General features: G+C 60.4%; 1 protein-coding gene across 1 annotated transcript; it reads left to right on the forward strand.

The window, feature by feature from the left end:
* The first annotated feature begins 714 nt into the window (after window positions 1–714).
* FAM222A (family with sequence similarity 222 member A) lies at window positions 715–13,266 on the forward strand. The gene is made up of 2 exons (XM_086474410.1): window positions 715–799; window positions 12,047–13,266. Exons 1-2 carry the CDS (start codon window positions 718–720, stop codon window positions 13,264–13,266), a joined length of 1,302 nt encoding a protein of 433 aa, XP_086330536.1. The 5' UTR covers window positions 715–717.
* Window positions 13,267–15,073: the final 1,807 nt, after the last annotated feature.

Below are 15,073 nucleotides of genomic sequence, written 5' to 3' on the forward strand. Positions count from 1 at the left end.
ACGGCTGCCTGCTTTTCTGCTGCTCCTGCCCACGTCTCCCTGCCCTCTCCGAGCGGGAATATCACCCCCCGCGCCAGCCGGAGCAGTGGGAGGGTGTCAGCAGCAACTGGTTATAACTCACGCCCTCCGCGGCGGCTCGTGAAGGATGTGCAATGAGCAGAGCGGTGGCGGCGATGACTTTGGCCTGACCCCTCCAGCTTTTGTCGAGCAGATTTCGATGCCACCTGGGAGCTGGCGACGGATCCCAGGACCCTGAGCAGGATTTTAACGCCGTCTTTTTTCCCCAGCTTCGGCCGGAGCCGGTGGGGTTGCTCTCTGCCAGGGGAGGTGCCGGCTGGCACACCGGCAGAGCAGTCTGGCGCTGCCAGGAGCGCAATGCCAGAGGGGTGTCCCGCTCCCAGTGGGAAGGACGGAAAGCTTCGCAGGAAGCGCCAATCCCCCCCTGAAACCTTCATCTTTATTTTCTATACATTCATCTTTATTTAAGGCTTCCAGGGTTACTTATTTCTCTCCGAAGGAGCAAAGGGCTCTGAGCAGCGTCCGTGCGGGCACCGGGAGCTCCTGTCTCCGGCTCCTCTGCCCGGGGAGCGGCTGGGTGGGCAGGAGGGTGGTGGGCAGCGGGGCGGGCAGGTCCCCTCGCCTGACCGGCGTGTCTCTTCTCTCGGCAGGGCGCGGGCCGGTGGCGGGGGCGGCGCTGCCCGCCGGGAGACCCGGACCATGCTGGCCTGCCTGCAGAGGACCCAGAACCCCCCAGCCCAGCACCTCGCCTGCCCCAACAAGGCGCTGGAGCCGCGCAAGTGTGAGTGCCCGGGGTGGGGGTGGGGGGTGCGTGCATCCACTTTGATGCTGCTTCCCTTATTGAAAAAGACATTTATTTAACCGATAATTAAAAAGAGCAGGAGAAGCAGGGAGGAGGAGGAGGCGGGGGGGGGGGGGAAGGAAGGAGACAAGATAAGCAAATTAAATTGGGTTGCTCTGGTTGATAAGTCGAACTTCAGAAAATGTTGCAGAGCTGTCTGGGAAGCGCGGCGGCGGCAGAGGATGCTGCTTGCCGTCGCCTGCTCCGCAGCCCCCCAAACCTCCCCGGCCCTTCCCCCCCTAATTACTTTCCCCGTTTTGCTGCAGCTCGCCTTCCCCAGGAGCTGGCCTTTCAGATAAGCTGTAAACTAGTTACATTAAAATGGGATCCAAAAGGTCACTCCAGTAAAGCACCTGTCTCTCCCAGCCTTTGTCTCTCAATCCAAACCGTGATTAAATGTATATTTAATGAGCCTGCTTTAGGCAGGCGTGTTTGACCTCCCCGGCTGGGAAAGACGCATTAAGATTCTCAAGTGATGAATGTGTGTTTTAAAGAGGGGAGTGGATATTTTTCTGCTGGTCTCAGTTGGATTTTTAAACATTGCCGGCTGAAGACAAATCAGCTGCTAAAGCTCTGCTTGTTAGTCTGTGACAGCCCCCAGGCATTTGTTTAATGATCTGGATTTTCCCGGAGACGTTTTTTCCCTCTACCTGGGCACCCTGACGCAGCCGAGTGAGACGGGTGCGGGGTTTGGGCAATGCTCAGCCACCCCGGGGACCCCCAGCATCGCTCTGGCGGGGCTTGGGTCACACTGGCAGCCAGGATTGTTATTTTTTGGGTGAAGCCCTTCCCAAGCTCCAGCACAGCATCGCTGCTGCAGGGAGCAGGACACCCAGGCCAGAGGCAGGGTGATGGGCGCCCACACGTCCCAGCGTCGCAGGCGGGGAAGCCCTTTGGTGCGTGCCGGCAATCAGAGGGGGCGGGCAGGATCGGTGCCCCCCAAGCTGTTTGCCCCCGCGCAGCACCCATCGGGGGCTCAGCTCTTGGGGGGCAGGGGGGTCTCGGCCAGTGGGTGGGGGCGTGCGCTGACCCCCTGGGCGCTTGTGCTGCGCCGGAGCTCGCGGTGCCGCTCGGGTCTCCTTCTTACTAGTGTCTGGAAGGAAAAGGGATGTTGCTCTTGTGAAATTAGTCCTAATCCGTCACGCCTGAGCAGCGCGCGGCGGCGCAGGGCTGGCACGAGGGTCCGGCTCCCGGCGTGCCTCGTTGCCACGGGCTAATGAGCTCAGTCGTGCCCACACGGTCCAAGACCCGTGGGCCAGCTGAGCCTGGCAGAGTTTTCCGGAGACCAGAGGTGTTTGGCTCCGGGGTGTCTTTGTGTCGAGCCCGGTGTGACGCTGAGGTCAGGATACGCCCGCCCATCCCCGCGGTGTTCCCCAGTTGCAGCTCAGAGCCAGGGACGCCCTCGGCTCATGGGGATGCTGAGGGGCAGCACCCCGAGGATGGAGCCCCAGAGCACCCTCCTGCCAGGAGGGTTGGTGCTCCCTGGCGTTTCCCACCCCACCATAGACGATGCCAAAAGAAGGGGCTTTGGGGAGCGGGAGCTCGTGCGCGGTGTCGCCACGCGGCAAGGCGCCCATCGGTGGGGAGATGTTCTTGGGTGCAGCCACCTGCGTCCTGGGAGGGTCCCAGCCCCGGGATGCGGGGGGGTTCCCTGAGCCACACCGGTGGGAGGAGGGCAGGTTGCAGAGGTCTGACCCCAAGCCAGACCCCTGCAGGCGCAGGGGACCGGGGCGCCGGGGTTTTTGGCTGATCGCCCCCCATCCCTCAGGGCAGGACTGCGCTTGCCCGAGATCTCTGAGGGTTGTCCCCCGCTGGGACACGTCCCCCGGGGCGGGCAGTGTGCGGTGGCGGCCGAGCTCCCCAGCCGGACCCCTGCGCCGCGCTCGCCGCCGGCTGCCACCAGCCGGGTCACCTTAATCAAAGTTTAGCTGCCCGTGTGTTTCCGCTCATTATGGGCGAATCCAGCACGTCTCGCTCCTCGCTGCCTCCTGCGAGTGCAAATTAAATTGCAGGTGACATCCAGGGCCACGCATCTGGTTCGGAATACGATTTTTTCCCTTCTTTATTTATGGCACCTGCGGTAAGCGCGGCGCAGAGGGGCCGGTGAGCCGGCACGCGGGGCCGAGCCTCCTGCCGCCTCCTAAACACCCGCGTAGGTAATCGACAAGGATAGCGTTCTCTTAAAACGAGGCACAATTTAGAAGTGCCTCTGATTACTTAATTTGCTCCTGAGTATCTCAGTAATTATCTTTATGGGTCTTATTTCTGTCCTCTGGCATTGTTTCTGTCGATATTAAATGAGTCTGGCTCTCGGCACGTTGGCCGTCTGGCCCGGCACCGCTGTGAAATCCTATTATCCTGCCCGCGCCGCTGATTAATTTTTGTATTAATTTCACGTAAAAGGTGAGCTGACTAATTTTCCTGCCCGTGCTGGGAGCTGACTGCCCCGGCGCCTTCGCCCCTCAGTTCTGTCCTTTGGCTCTCCTGCTAATTACCGTCCCCCCATCTCAGCGCCCCACGTGCTGCATCCCAGCGGGCTCGGTGCATCCCGCCAAATCCATCCTGCTCAGTGCTCTGGGTGACTTTGCCGCGCTGCTCGCCGTTGCCAGCTCACGGCAACAGCCAGTTTCCCTTGCCGGTAATCCCAGGACTGCGCCGGCCTGGCATCGCAGCGTTGCATCCTCGAGGAGGCAGCAGGAGGGTGCCCGGAGCCCTGCCAGCCCTGCCTGCGTCTGCCCACCTCCAGCCGAGGAGCAGGAGCCTGCGGAGAAGCAGCATCCTCAGGAAAATATCACGTCCAATTAACTCCAGCAGCCTGGTCCCTTTTGATTTTATTCTGTGCGCATTACAGGAATCCTGAGCTTTATTTAAATTATAAATCAAATAATACCACTCTGGGCTTAGCCAAACTCTTCTCTGCTCTTTCTCTCTGCAGTAACGTAGCGGTGGCTTCTATTTAATTAAACGTTACTTTCTCCGCGCCTCCCTTCAGCCTGCCCCGCTCTGCCGTCAGCCTGGGGCCCGGCGTGCGGCTGCGGGGGCAGGAGCGTGCTCCCGTACCGGGGTGGGATCCGGATGGAGCTGGGAGTTACAGAACCTCCCTCGGCTCTAACATCACGTTCCGCCGCGCACGTCCTTCTGGCGGGGCTGGGTCTGGAGCCCAGCGCCGGTGGCCTCGTGCCGGGGGTCCCGTGGGACCTCGCACCTCGGGGTTGGTGTCAGGAACAGCTCTTTGGGGTGGCGTGAGCCCTGGGTTATTAAACCGCTAACGAGAGGCGATGGCCGGGGCTCAGGGAGCAGCAAAGTGCTGGGGACCCAGCTCCAGGGTCACCCACACCTCTCCCCACTCACCCCTGGGGACTCTTACCAGTGATAAAACTGGTTAATTGCGTATGGGCTAAAGCCCCGTTTAATGGCTCCTCGTTACCCAATTCTACTTATTCCAAGGGCATTTTCATTAAAGTGGCTGCAGCAGGGCTCTGCTTTTGTACACACCCATAAAATATCATTTTAATTTCATGAGGGGTTACACATGAGTGAAATAAGATTAATTCTTTCATTTTCAGTTTCTGGAAGGGGTCGGTTAATGATGGTTCTGTGTATTTATATACGTGCCATAAAAAGGAGTTCAATTAACTGCCGTGCCCAAAATGTGCTGTTGACTTGCACTTTCCCTGCCAGGAAACGCTGCAAAACCACTTTTCGATCCATCACGTGCATGGTGGGAGATGGGGGGGGGGGGGGGGGGGGGGCGGGCGCTGCTCGGCACCGGGGCAGCCTCTCTGGGTGGGACCATCTCCCACCAGGTCAGAGCCCCGGCCTTTGGGTGGGCTTTGCTGCTAACGCCCTGGGACACGGCAGGGGTGGTTGGGTTGGGGTCCAATCGTTCCAGGACGGCCCCGTGGGGAGAGTTCGCAGGCGCCAGCGGGGCTGCAGCCCCGGGGATGGGGCACCCGCTCCCCACAGCCTGCGCTGGGGGTGCACGCCCTGCTCCCCTCAGCGGGGACGGGGTGCCGCGGGGGCCGGCAGGCGTGCTCGGCGTGCGAAGCCCGTGTCTTAAAATTAATCAAATGCTAATTTAGCGTTGATGATAGAGCAGAGGGGCTGGGGAGTGATGGGGCTGAGCTGCGGTGGGGTCCCTCCCAGTCCTGGGGTCCCCTCGGCGGCTGGGTGGTGGGATGGCGTCAGGGGGACGTCGGGGCTGTGCTGGGGCAGAGCTGGGTGTCAGAGGGGTGGCATCGGGGGTAGCGTCGGATTGGCATTGGATAGGAGTCAGGATGGCGTTGGGACAGCGTTGGGGTGGCACTGGGGTGGCATTGGGACAGTATCAGGATGGCGATGGGGTGGCCTCAGGGTGGCATCAGAGCTGTGCCGGGGCAGCGCTGAGCGGTGTATAGGTGGCAATGGGTCAGGATGGGGGCAGCGTCACGGTCGTGTTGGGGTGGCGTCAGGGCAATATCGGGGTGGCACTGGGATGACATTGGGACAATATCCGGGTGGCATCGGGGTTCGCATTGGGGTGGCATCGGGGCAGCAGTGGGGTGGCACCGGGGTGTCCCCACGGCCGCGATGCCGCCCGCCCCACGCACCTCCCGCCCGGCGCCATTTGCCTTTGCCGCGCCGGTGGACGTGGTGGCCCGGTGCGTGGCGGCGCTAATACCTCGTGGAGGAGACAAATGGGAAGTGACACGTGTGTGTGTAGACGGGTATTTGTGGTGACGCTTTGACTGCAGATAATAAAGTGCTCGCCCTGAGGTGATCCAATTCAGCAGCCGCCTCGGCAGAGCCGCGCCGCTGTCGAGGGGGAGAAGAAAGGGGAGGGAAAAAAAAAAAAAGGCCCGTCTGAAATGACATGTCAGCCTAAAAAGGGAACGTGTTAACGGATGAATATCTGGGGACGGCGAAGCCCGGCGCTTCCCTTTGTGCTTTGTCATGAATTTTGTTGTCTTTGCAGATTACGGCTCCTGCGCGGCTGCCGCGCGGGGTTTGCCACCTACGTTTATTCAGATGGATTTCTCCCGCGATTATTTCTGTAGTTGGTTTTAATTTAAGCCCCCGAAGCCGGGGCGCGCTTGTCTCGCGGCTCCTGGCACCGAGGATGCTCTGCTTTTGTCCTGGCTCCGCGCCGGGGGGGTGCAATGGGTGAGGGGTTCTGCAGCGGGGATGTTTTGGGGGGGCGGCTGTGGGGACGCTGAGGGTGCTGGTGCTGGGTGGCTGCCATCCCTGCTGGCACCGTCCTCGCTGCGGAGTCGGGGACCACGCCGGTGCGTGGGTTCCCAGCTCCACACACCCCCCCCCCCCCGCCACTACCTCCACCATGGCGTGGTGGCCTCAACGCCACCCATCCTGGGGACACCGTCACCATAGAAACCACCGCACTTGGCAGGGTGGGAAAGCCGGGGCGATGTGACAGCAGCCCAACCTGCCTGGTGCCGAGCGAGCGGTGCGGGGTGGGGGAGCAGCGGGCAGGGGGGGTCCTGCCGGGACCTGCTGCCTGCGAGGCCAGCCGGTTCTTGCCCAGGCGGCTTTGCCACCTGGAGCTCAGATCCAGCCTTCAAGGACTTTCATCGATTCGTTAAATGCAGCAGGTTTTGTTTGTTTTCTCCCAAGTGTTTTCCAAATATTGAGGTTCCTTCCAAGTGTTTTGCAAATATTTAGGCTTTAGCTCTTCCGAAATCTGCTCCCAGCGTTGCAGGCAAAGGAAATAAAAAAAAAAACCACAGGATTTTTTGGTGCTTTCTGAAGCTTCGAAGACATTGGGATCTCCTCGCTTCGAGGGGAACAGAGAGCCTGGTCCCAAAGCCAGGCGATGAGCCGGGTTTTAATTCATTTGGAGGCTGCAGCGCTATTATTTTTTCATAAGAGCCATTGGCACGTGGATCACTGAGCTCAGGTCCCCAGCGTCTCTCCTGCCTCCACCCGGTGCTCTCAGCACCGCTCCCCTTCCCACACCCTCCCGCCCCTGTGCAAATTAAAAATCCTGCCTAATTGCTGCCCTTTTGCCCCGTAGGCTGGGGGAGGCAGAGCGGGAGGGAAACCACGGAGCTCAGCGCTGGGAACACCAGTGCTTTCCTGTAAGAGGCACAGGGCAGGACTGGGAGGGAGGGCAAGGTCTGGCAGGATGCAGGGGTGACCCCTGGGAAATGCCCCTTCCCGGGGTGAATGTGGCGGTGGGACCAGGGTGGGCAGAGCAACCAGCGCTTTGTGTTGTGGGTCGGACCAGAAAAGCTTGGATGTTCCTCCCGAGCGGCAGGCACGGTGCTGGCCGCTGCAGCCTGCCCTGCATCCCTGGCAAACCCTGAAAAAGGGACAAAAAGCGTTTTTCCTTTGGGGCTGCAGTAAAACAAGCCCCGAGCGAGGCACCAGGTAGCTTCCAGCCACGGCTTCGCCTTCGGCAGCTGTAGAAAGATTGACCTCTGAGATTATTTCTTCCATTTGTTGCAAGATATTTTAGTGCTTTCGATGTGTAAAAATAAGGTTTGTCCCGTCTTATCTCGCAAGGAAGCGAAGGAACGGCGGGGAGGGAAGGAGGCAGCGCATGTCTTTTGTGCCGGCTGTTAACCAGTTACGTGCCACGTGCTGCCACCGCAGCCCCGCTCGACTTGTCCCCGCCGAGTCCTTGCTCAGGGCCGCGGTGCTGCCGGCGCTGAGCCCCGGGACGTACCCCGCTGTGCACCCCGACGTCCTGCTCGCCATCCCCTTCCAGAGCGGGGCAACCGCCCGGCGAGTGCAGCGTCTCCTGCAGCATCGTGGCCTGAAAATCCCGGCTGTGAACAGCCAGTGTGTGGCTCACCCTTCCCCAGGGAAGAGGGGCCCAGCCGGGGGGTGCTGCCGCCAGCACCAGGCCAGGGAACACCCGGGGCAGCCGGGCTGTGGGAGCAGTGTGGAGCATCCTTCCCGGTGCCAAGCATCCTTCCTGGTCCTGAGCATTGTTTCCAGTGCTGAGCATCCTTCCTGGGCCTGAGGATCCTTCCTGGGCCTGAGCATTGTTCCCAGTTCTGAGCATCCTTCCTGGTCCTGAGGATCCTTCCCGGTACCACACATCCTTCCCAGTGCTGAGCGTCCTTCCTGGTACCATGCATCCTTCCCAGTGCTGCACATCCTTCCCAGTGCCGAGCATCCTTCCCAGTGCCAAGCATCCTTCCTGGCCATGAGCGTCCTTCCTGGTACCGCGCATCCTTCCCAGCATCAAGCACCCTTCCCACTGTCGAGCACCCTTCCTGATGCTGAGCATCATCCTTCCCAGTGCTGAGCATCCTTCCTGGCACCATTTTGATCTCACGACGACTTCAGCCGAGCAGACGCTGATTGCCGGAGCCACGGTGCTGCCACTCCTGCGCCGTCACCGAGCTCCTCGGGTGCCAAATTGTTCGCCTGACTGACAGCTGAGCAGCCCAGACAGGTCTATTATTTCTATGGGGCCCGGGCCCTGCGGGCCTGCAATTTAGGTCTGCGCTATTAACCCTGCCTTGTTCTCCACTTTGTAACCGCTTTAGTGCCTTTAAAAGTGTACAGTTAAAATCGGGGTTAATTAGGGGCCCAGCAGCTGGGCTTTGCCAGCGCCCATTGTGTCCCAGCAGATCCGGGGGTAATTGGGGACTGTTGTGGGTTTGTGTCGGCCCACTCTGGCACGCCACAAGCCCTGTAGAGTTGGTCTCTGGTTAGCTTTGGTCTCTCCTGCCGTAAGGATGGCTTTGGTTAGCTCCCCTCCCCTCCTTTCTCCCCATCTTTCCTTCTTTCCCAGCTCTTGCGGGCTGTGGCCGCAGCCGGGCACGGCGTGGGGGACCCTGGGGACTGCGGAGGTGCTGGGGATGATGAGGATGCTGGGGAGGGGATACGGGGAAAACGGAGGATGCTGGGGATGCCGGCAGTGGGTGTGCATGCTAGGGAAGATTTTTGGGGGGTTTCTCAGGGCACCCCCCTGTCCCCTCCCCCCCCACTCCTCACACAGCCGCCCCCCCCCCCCCCCCCCCCGTCCCCATCGGACATCTTGCACAGACCCGGCTGCTCCGGGCACGGCGGGGCTGGAGCTCCCTGACCCATAAACCGAGATTTAGTCCGGATTGCGGCACCGGTGGGGTCTGGGATTTATATCTGTGTCTCGAACTGGGTTTGGTGGCCAATTTGCTAAAGTAAAAAGTTGTTTAGCTGGAGGCGTAATCTTATAAGCCTGTGCTGCCATTATAATGGCTTCTCTTTTCTGCCTGGCTTTCCAATAATGCTTTGAGCAGAAGCTCGGAGAAATATAAAAAGCCATCGGATTATTACTGCGGGCGATGCGTTTTCCATTTACAGTAATAAAATACTGAAGAAACAAAACAATTTAAAATTCCAATAAAATTCAAACCAAATCTTTGGCTGCCGAGCAGATTCAATTATTTAGCTGTTATTGAGTGCAGGCTGGAAAAATAGAGCAGGTCAGGGAGGGAGGGGGAGCCTGGAGCTGGGGGTGTGCCGGCCGCATCCCGTGGGAATGCCGGCGAGGGAGGGAGCTGGGAGCTGGCGAAGCATCTTCTGGCAGAAGCGGCTGTTGCTGGGTGCCTGTCCCCGGGTGGATTTGGTTTGGGGGTGCCGAGAGCCAGGGCTGCTCGTGGCGATGAGCCTGGCTGAGCCAGCGGAGGTGACCCGGGGCTCCGCGGTGCATCCCACCCTGCCCCGGCGTGACGGCTCCGGTGGTTTGAGGTTAAGAGGAGCGGGGCGAAGCCGGCAGCGAGCGGCTGGTGTCAGGGCTGCCTGACGGGTGACGCGGCAGTTCGGGAGAGTTTGCATCTCGCAGTAATTACAGCCCGTTAGAAAGCAGTAATTACTGCAGAGAGGGGGAACGGCGGAGCCGCGCAGCCGCCAGCGTGCCGGCAGCCGCCGGGAGATCGGTCGCTCTGTAATTTCCCTGGCGGGGGTTCGGTGCGTCACCCTGATAGGTGACAACACACCGAAATCGGTGGCTTGTCACATCCAACCCAGCTGGCGGGAAGAGGCGACAAAGGCGGCTCCTGGCTCCCCACCAGCCGGCTGCGGTGCTCCCCGGGCGTGTGCCGGCACCGGGGCACGCGGGTGCGGTGCCCTTGGCCAAGCTCGGCTCACCCGGGCAGGCAGCTCTGCCCATCCCGCCGCAGCGGGCAGCTCTGGGGGGGCTGCACGGGGTTGTCCCAAAAGCGTCACCCCCAGACCCGGTGCTTCGGTGACTCGCACCGGGGAGCCACAGTGCCCGCGGGCAGTGCCGCCTCCCTCCCTCCAGCAATGGCCCCTTTTCTTGTCTTATTTTTGCTTGGAAAGGAGCGTTTCCACGGAACGGGCTCATTAGGGATTCTGCGAGTGTCACCAGCTAATTAGTGTCATGTTAATTGAGTATTCACGATGCTGCCACCTCCAAGGACAGCAGTGCCGGCATGAAGGGGAATGCAGATGTGCGTGGCTCGCCGTGCCGTGCCGTGCCATGCCGTGCCGTGCCGTGCTGCTGGGCAGACAGGGTCCCCCTCGCAGCCCCCTGGGGCTGGGGCAGGGGGGGTGCTGGTGCCCAGCGACACCCATCGTGCGCCCTGGCGTGCGCCCGTGCGGCTCGCTGGGGGCTCTGCCGGTGCCACCCGGGCTCGGGAGCTTCACAGAGGTTGGACAGTCAATGCCCGGGACGTTCCCGGTGGGGCTGGTGGCGCAGCCGGGGGTGCCGCATGCCTGCACGTGTCCTGCCGTAGGGAGCTGCTGGTGACGTGGCTTCTGTCTCCCGGCAGCTACATTAAATCCTACTCAAAGGCCCTGGTTTTAATTGGCTTAATATACTCGTGAATAACAGCGTCTCTTGAAGACACCTGTAAAAAGCCCGTAACGTCAGCTGAACGGGAGGGATGGCGGGTGAACGCTGGGCCGTGCTGCCTGTTGGGGTGCTGCTGCACCGCTCTGATGGAGAGGAGGGGGAGCAACCACGGCCGTGCTCCTGCGTCTCCCCAAACATCACGCTGCTGCCCGGGGTAGGGGATGTGGCATCCCGCAGCCCCCAGAGCCCCAACCTCCCCCCCGAATCCTGGTTCTCCCGTGCCCACGCCTGCAGGCGCCCGAGCATCCCTCGGAGCAGGATTGAGGGAGGCCGACGCGACGGCTTCGTGCGCCCCACGCGCCCGATGGCGCAGCTCTTCCACGGTGACTCGGCCACCCAGCCCGTGGTGGCATCAGGAATCGCCGGTCCTGCTGGCATCCCCAGCAAAGCCCTCCCCACCATCCCCGCGGGGCTGCTGGCTGCCTGCAGTCCCCTTCCCCCCTCCGGGTACCGTGGGGCTGCGCTGCCTGGGAGCCTCCAAAATTGCCTGGCTGGAGGGGACGGGTCCCTGGGGGTGCTGGGGCTCCTCAGTGGGGGGTGCCAGCCCCAAACTCCCCCCTATTTGACCGTCTCTCCCTTGCAAAACCTGGCTCCGGGCCGGCGCTGGGTCTGGTGTCGCCAGGGTGCGGCAGGTGCCCCCTGGCAGGGCCGGGGGTTTCGGGAGCAAACGTTGTCCCCCGCGTGCTGGCATGCCTGTGCATGCGCACGTGTGTGTGTGTGGAGATTTTAAACACCTAATTTATTCCATCTATTAGATAGATTTTGTAGATTTAATCATTTTCACAGTTGGTGGCTCATTGGATACTCAAGATAAACTCCAAATGAAAGTATAATGGGTACGACAAATGAGTTTTCACACCAGAATGGCAGAAACTTGCTCGGGAAAGAGTTTGAAAGGAACAAAAATATATACATATATAATTTTTTTTTCTGCAGTGGCTTTTGCTGACTCCAGTAGGTTACCACAGTTAATTTCACCAGTTTTGTTCATCTGTAAAATTGCATAAAAGTGACATTTTTGTGCTCATTATAGGAACTGCTGATTTATGGCTGGTAAATGCAATGCTTTTCCATTTTTGGTGAGGTTCTCGTAGCAGCGCAAAGCACCCATGAAATTGCTTGTATAATGTAGTTTAAATCCAATCTCGGAGAAAGATTCCCCCGTTGGGTAAAGTGACATTTCCATTCTCCACACCGAGTTTATTTTAGGCCACTTACAAGGGACTCCATCAGCGGGAGGGGGGCAGGTTGCTGCCCTGACCTGGTTTTGTGCCGGGAGCGAGTGAGAGCTCGGGGTGGGGAGGGCAATGGGTGCCGGAGCGCCGGGTCCCCCTCCTCCTGGCAGCGCCAGATTCACCCTATGCTTTGTTCCCCCGCAGGCGAGACGGCGGCACCCATGCATTCCCCGCGCTACCCCAGCCCTGCCGAGCTGGATGCCTACGCACAGAAGGTGGCCAACAGCCCGCTGACCATCAAGATCTTCCCCACCAACATCAGGGTCCCCCAGCACAAGCACCTTAACCGGACGGTCAACGGCTACGACACCACGGGGCAGCGCTACAGCCCCTACCCCCTGCACGCCGGCGGCTACCAGGGTCTCCTGGCCATCGTCAAAGCCTCCGGCAAAAGCGTGGTGAAGAACTCGGAGGGGAAGCGGACTAAGCTCTCGCCCGCCCAGGTCGGCGTCGCTCCCTACCCCGCGTCAAGCACTTTAGCTCAAGGTCCCTCCTGCGCCGGGCAGCTGAGCTACCACGGCGGCCAGAAGCAGCTGGAGGGTCCCGTGCCCCCCAACGTGACGGTGGCAGCCTCCGTGCTGCCGCTGGCGGGCAGGAGCCTGGCCCTGCCGCCGTCCAACCTGCCCTCCATCCAGAGCATCATCTACCAGATCAATCAGCAGTGCCAGGCGCAGGGCGCCCAGCCGGGCTGCCCGGCCGTCGTGGCCACCAACCCCAGCCCGGCCAAGCACGGCGCCTTCCCCGGCGCCGCCGCCTACGCCGGCGCCGTCCTGCCGGAGTGCCGCAAGGGCGCCGAGCTGGCACTGGGCTCCAACCCGGCCGCGGCCCTGGGACCCAAGGCGGGCCTGTACCCCGAGGGCATGGACTACCTGGTCTGGCAGCAGAAGCAGCAGCAGCAGCAGCACCTGCGAATGTACAGCGGGGGCAGCGGCGGCGGGGGGGCCCTCAGCAAGTCCCCCGAGACGTGCGCGGGCGCCTCGCGCCCCTACGCCCTGGGCGGCGCGGCCGAGAAGGTGAGCTCGTCCCCCTTGAACTGCATGCACGGCAACTTCTCGGTGGGGCAGTACTTCGCCCCTCCTTGGAACAGCATCTTGGTGACCCCCAACAGCGACTGTTACAACCCGCCGGAGCTGGGGGCCGGGCCCCGCGACTTGGGGGTGCCCCCCGCCGAGGGGCTGCCCAGCAAGACCCTCTGCAATACCTCCATCCTCAGCAGCAGCCTCCAGTCCCTGGAGTATCTCATCAACGACATCCACCCGCCCTGCATCAAGGAGCAGATGCTGGGCAAGGGCTACGAGACCGTGTCTGTGCCAAGGCTCTTGGACCACCAGCACGCCCACATCCGCCTGCCCGTCTACAGATAAGGAACCGGCGCTGCTTCTTCCCAAACCCAGGGCGAGGACTTCTTCGGCAAGAGCCACGCTCCCCTCCGGCGCCGCGCGGGTACCGGACCGTGGCGGCGAGGGCGCGGGGGGACGGGGAGGGGGACACGGGGTCGGCTGCCGAAAGGGCTCCCGGGACACTGGCGTTTCACCGGGGTCCCCAGACTGGCTACGCCTGGAAGCCGAGGACGAAGGACCGCTTGTCTATAGAGCTCAGAAATCATTTTATCTCCACGAATGTGAACAGGGAATCGCTACGAGTTGCTGCTATCCAGGGAGAGGAGGCTCCGCTCCGCGTGCCGGCGGGCGCCCGGCCGGATCCGTGCGGGGCAGAGCCCTGTGCCGCGGCCGGCCGGGAGGGTCACCGGCAGCCGGTGGCAGCCGGCCGGCACGGCGGCCGCAGGGAGCTCACGCCTGACCTGTAGCTGAAGTCCGTAACTTGCACTGCTTTGATTAAAGCTAATAATTGGGGACAGTCTGGAGGCTATTTAAGAAAAACACTTGAAAACTTGAACAGATTTTTTCTTTTTTTTAATTTTTTTTTTTTTTTTTAGTTGGCTAGGCTGTACATCTACCAGTTGGCTGCTACAGAGTCTCCTCCCGCCCCTCTTCCTCCTCCTCCTCCTCCTCTCGCCCAGCCCTGCATTGGCCACTATTCCCACTCAACAGGGAGGTTCGGTGCACCCAGCGGGACCCCCGGCCCCTCTCCCACCCCATGGCACCCCCCAGGAACCCACCCAGGTCTCACCCTTCCAGAGTGGGGGTTTTTCCCCCCTTACTGTCAGTTCTACCTTGGTTCTGGGTTGGAGGTGGCCGTGGGACCGGGGGGGCACTCACATACCTCCTTTTTTCTCCTTTTTTTTTTTTTTTTTTTTTTTAAAAAAAAACACCACTTCCCAAATACTCATTTTGGTCCGTTACTCACTATGTGTAATTATATGTTTAATAGATTTATTCATTTTAAAAAAAGGCTCCACACCACAAAATGCAAAGTGTTTTGATGTCTAAAGGAAAAAAAAAAAAAGAAAAATTCCCCAATGCAACCCAAGGTGATTGTGCTCGGAAAAGAGGTACTGTATCCCTGAAAGGCCTGTTCAAGCACTAAGTGCATTTACAAATCTCTGAGAATGTTTTTTTTTTATACTAAAATTGACCATTATATTCTACTGTGAGAAGTGCTGGCTGCACTATATTGTTTTAAAAATGAGAGAAAACAAATGAAAAAAAAAAAAGAAACCACACCAAAAAAAAAAAAGAAAAAAAAAAGAAAAAAAAAGAAAACCACAAAACCCGCAAGACGTGTGTCCGGATGGTGTTTTTTTTCCCAAAGTAAAAACCAGGATCTCGCTGGACGTGTGCTCTGGAGTCTCTTTGCTTTGCTGTGGTCTCCCCTGGACGCCCCCCCCCCCTGCTCCCCACAGATTTTTAGGGCACGGGGGAGCACCTATAAATAACCTGCTAACGACGCTGAGCCATTAATCCGGCCCCGGCGCCAGCCTCCGCCTCGCACCCAAAGGGCGGCCGGGCGACGCGGGCGCACGTGGGCCAAATCCCCCAGGGATTAGGGCTGCGGCCCGGCGTGCACCCCCTGGGCGCTCGCCCCTCGCAGCCCCGACGGCCGGGTGATGGGCGCCGGGGGTCGGGTACCACATCCCCATCCCGGGACCCGCAGCCGCCACCGCCGGTCCGTCCATCCGTCCGTCATCTCCAGCAGGTTGGGCACCGAGTTGTCCCTCCCCGGCAGGAGGGTTCCTGGTGCCGGGGCAGCATGGGGGCTCTCCAGTGACCC

Source organism: Leptosomus discolor, chromosome 16 (genome assembly GCF_034619465.1).
Source record: "Leptosomus discolor isolate bLepDis1 chromosome 16, bLepDis1.hap2, whole genome shotgun sequence".
Lineage (NCBI taxonomy): Eukaryota > Metazoa > Chordata > Aves > Leptosomiformes > Leptosomidae > Leptosomus > Leptosomus discolor.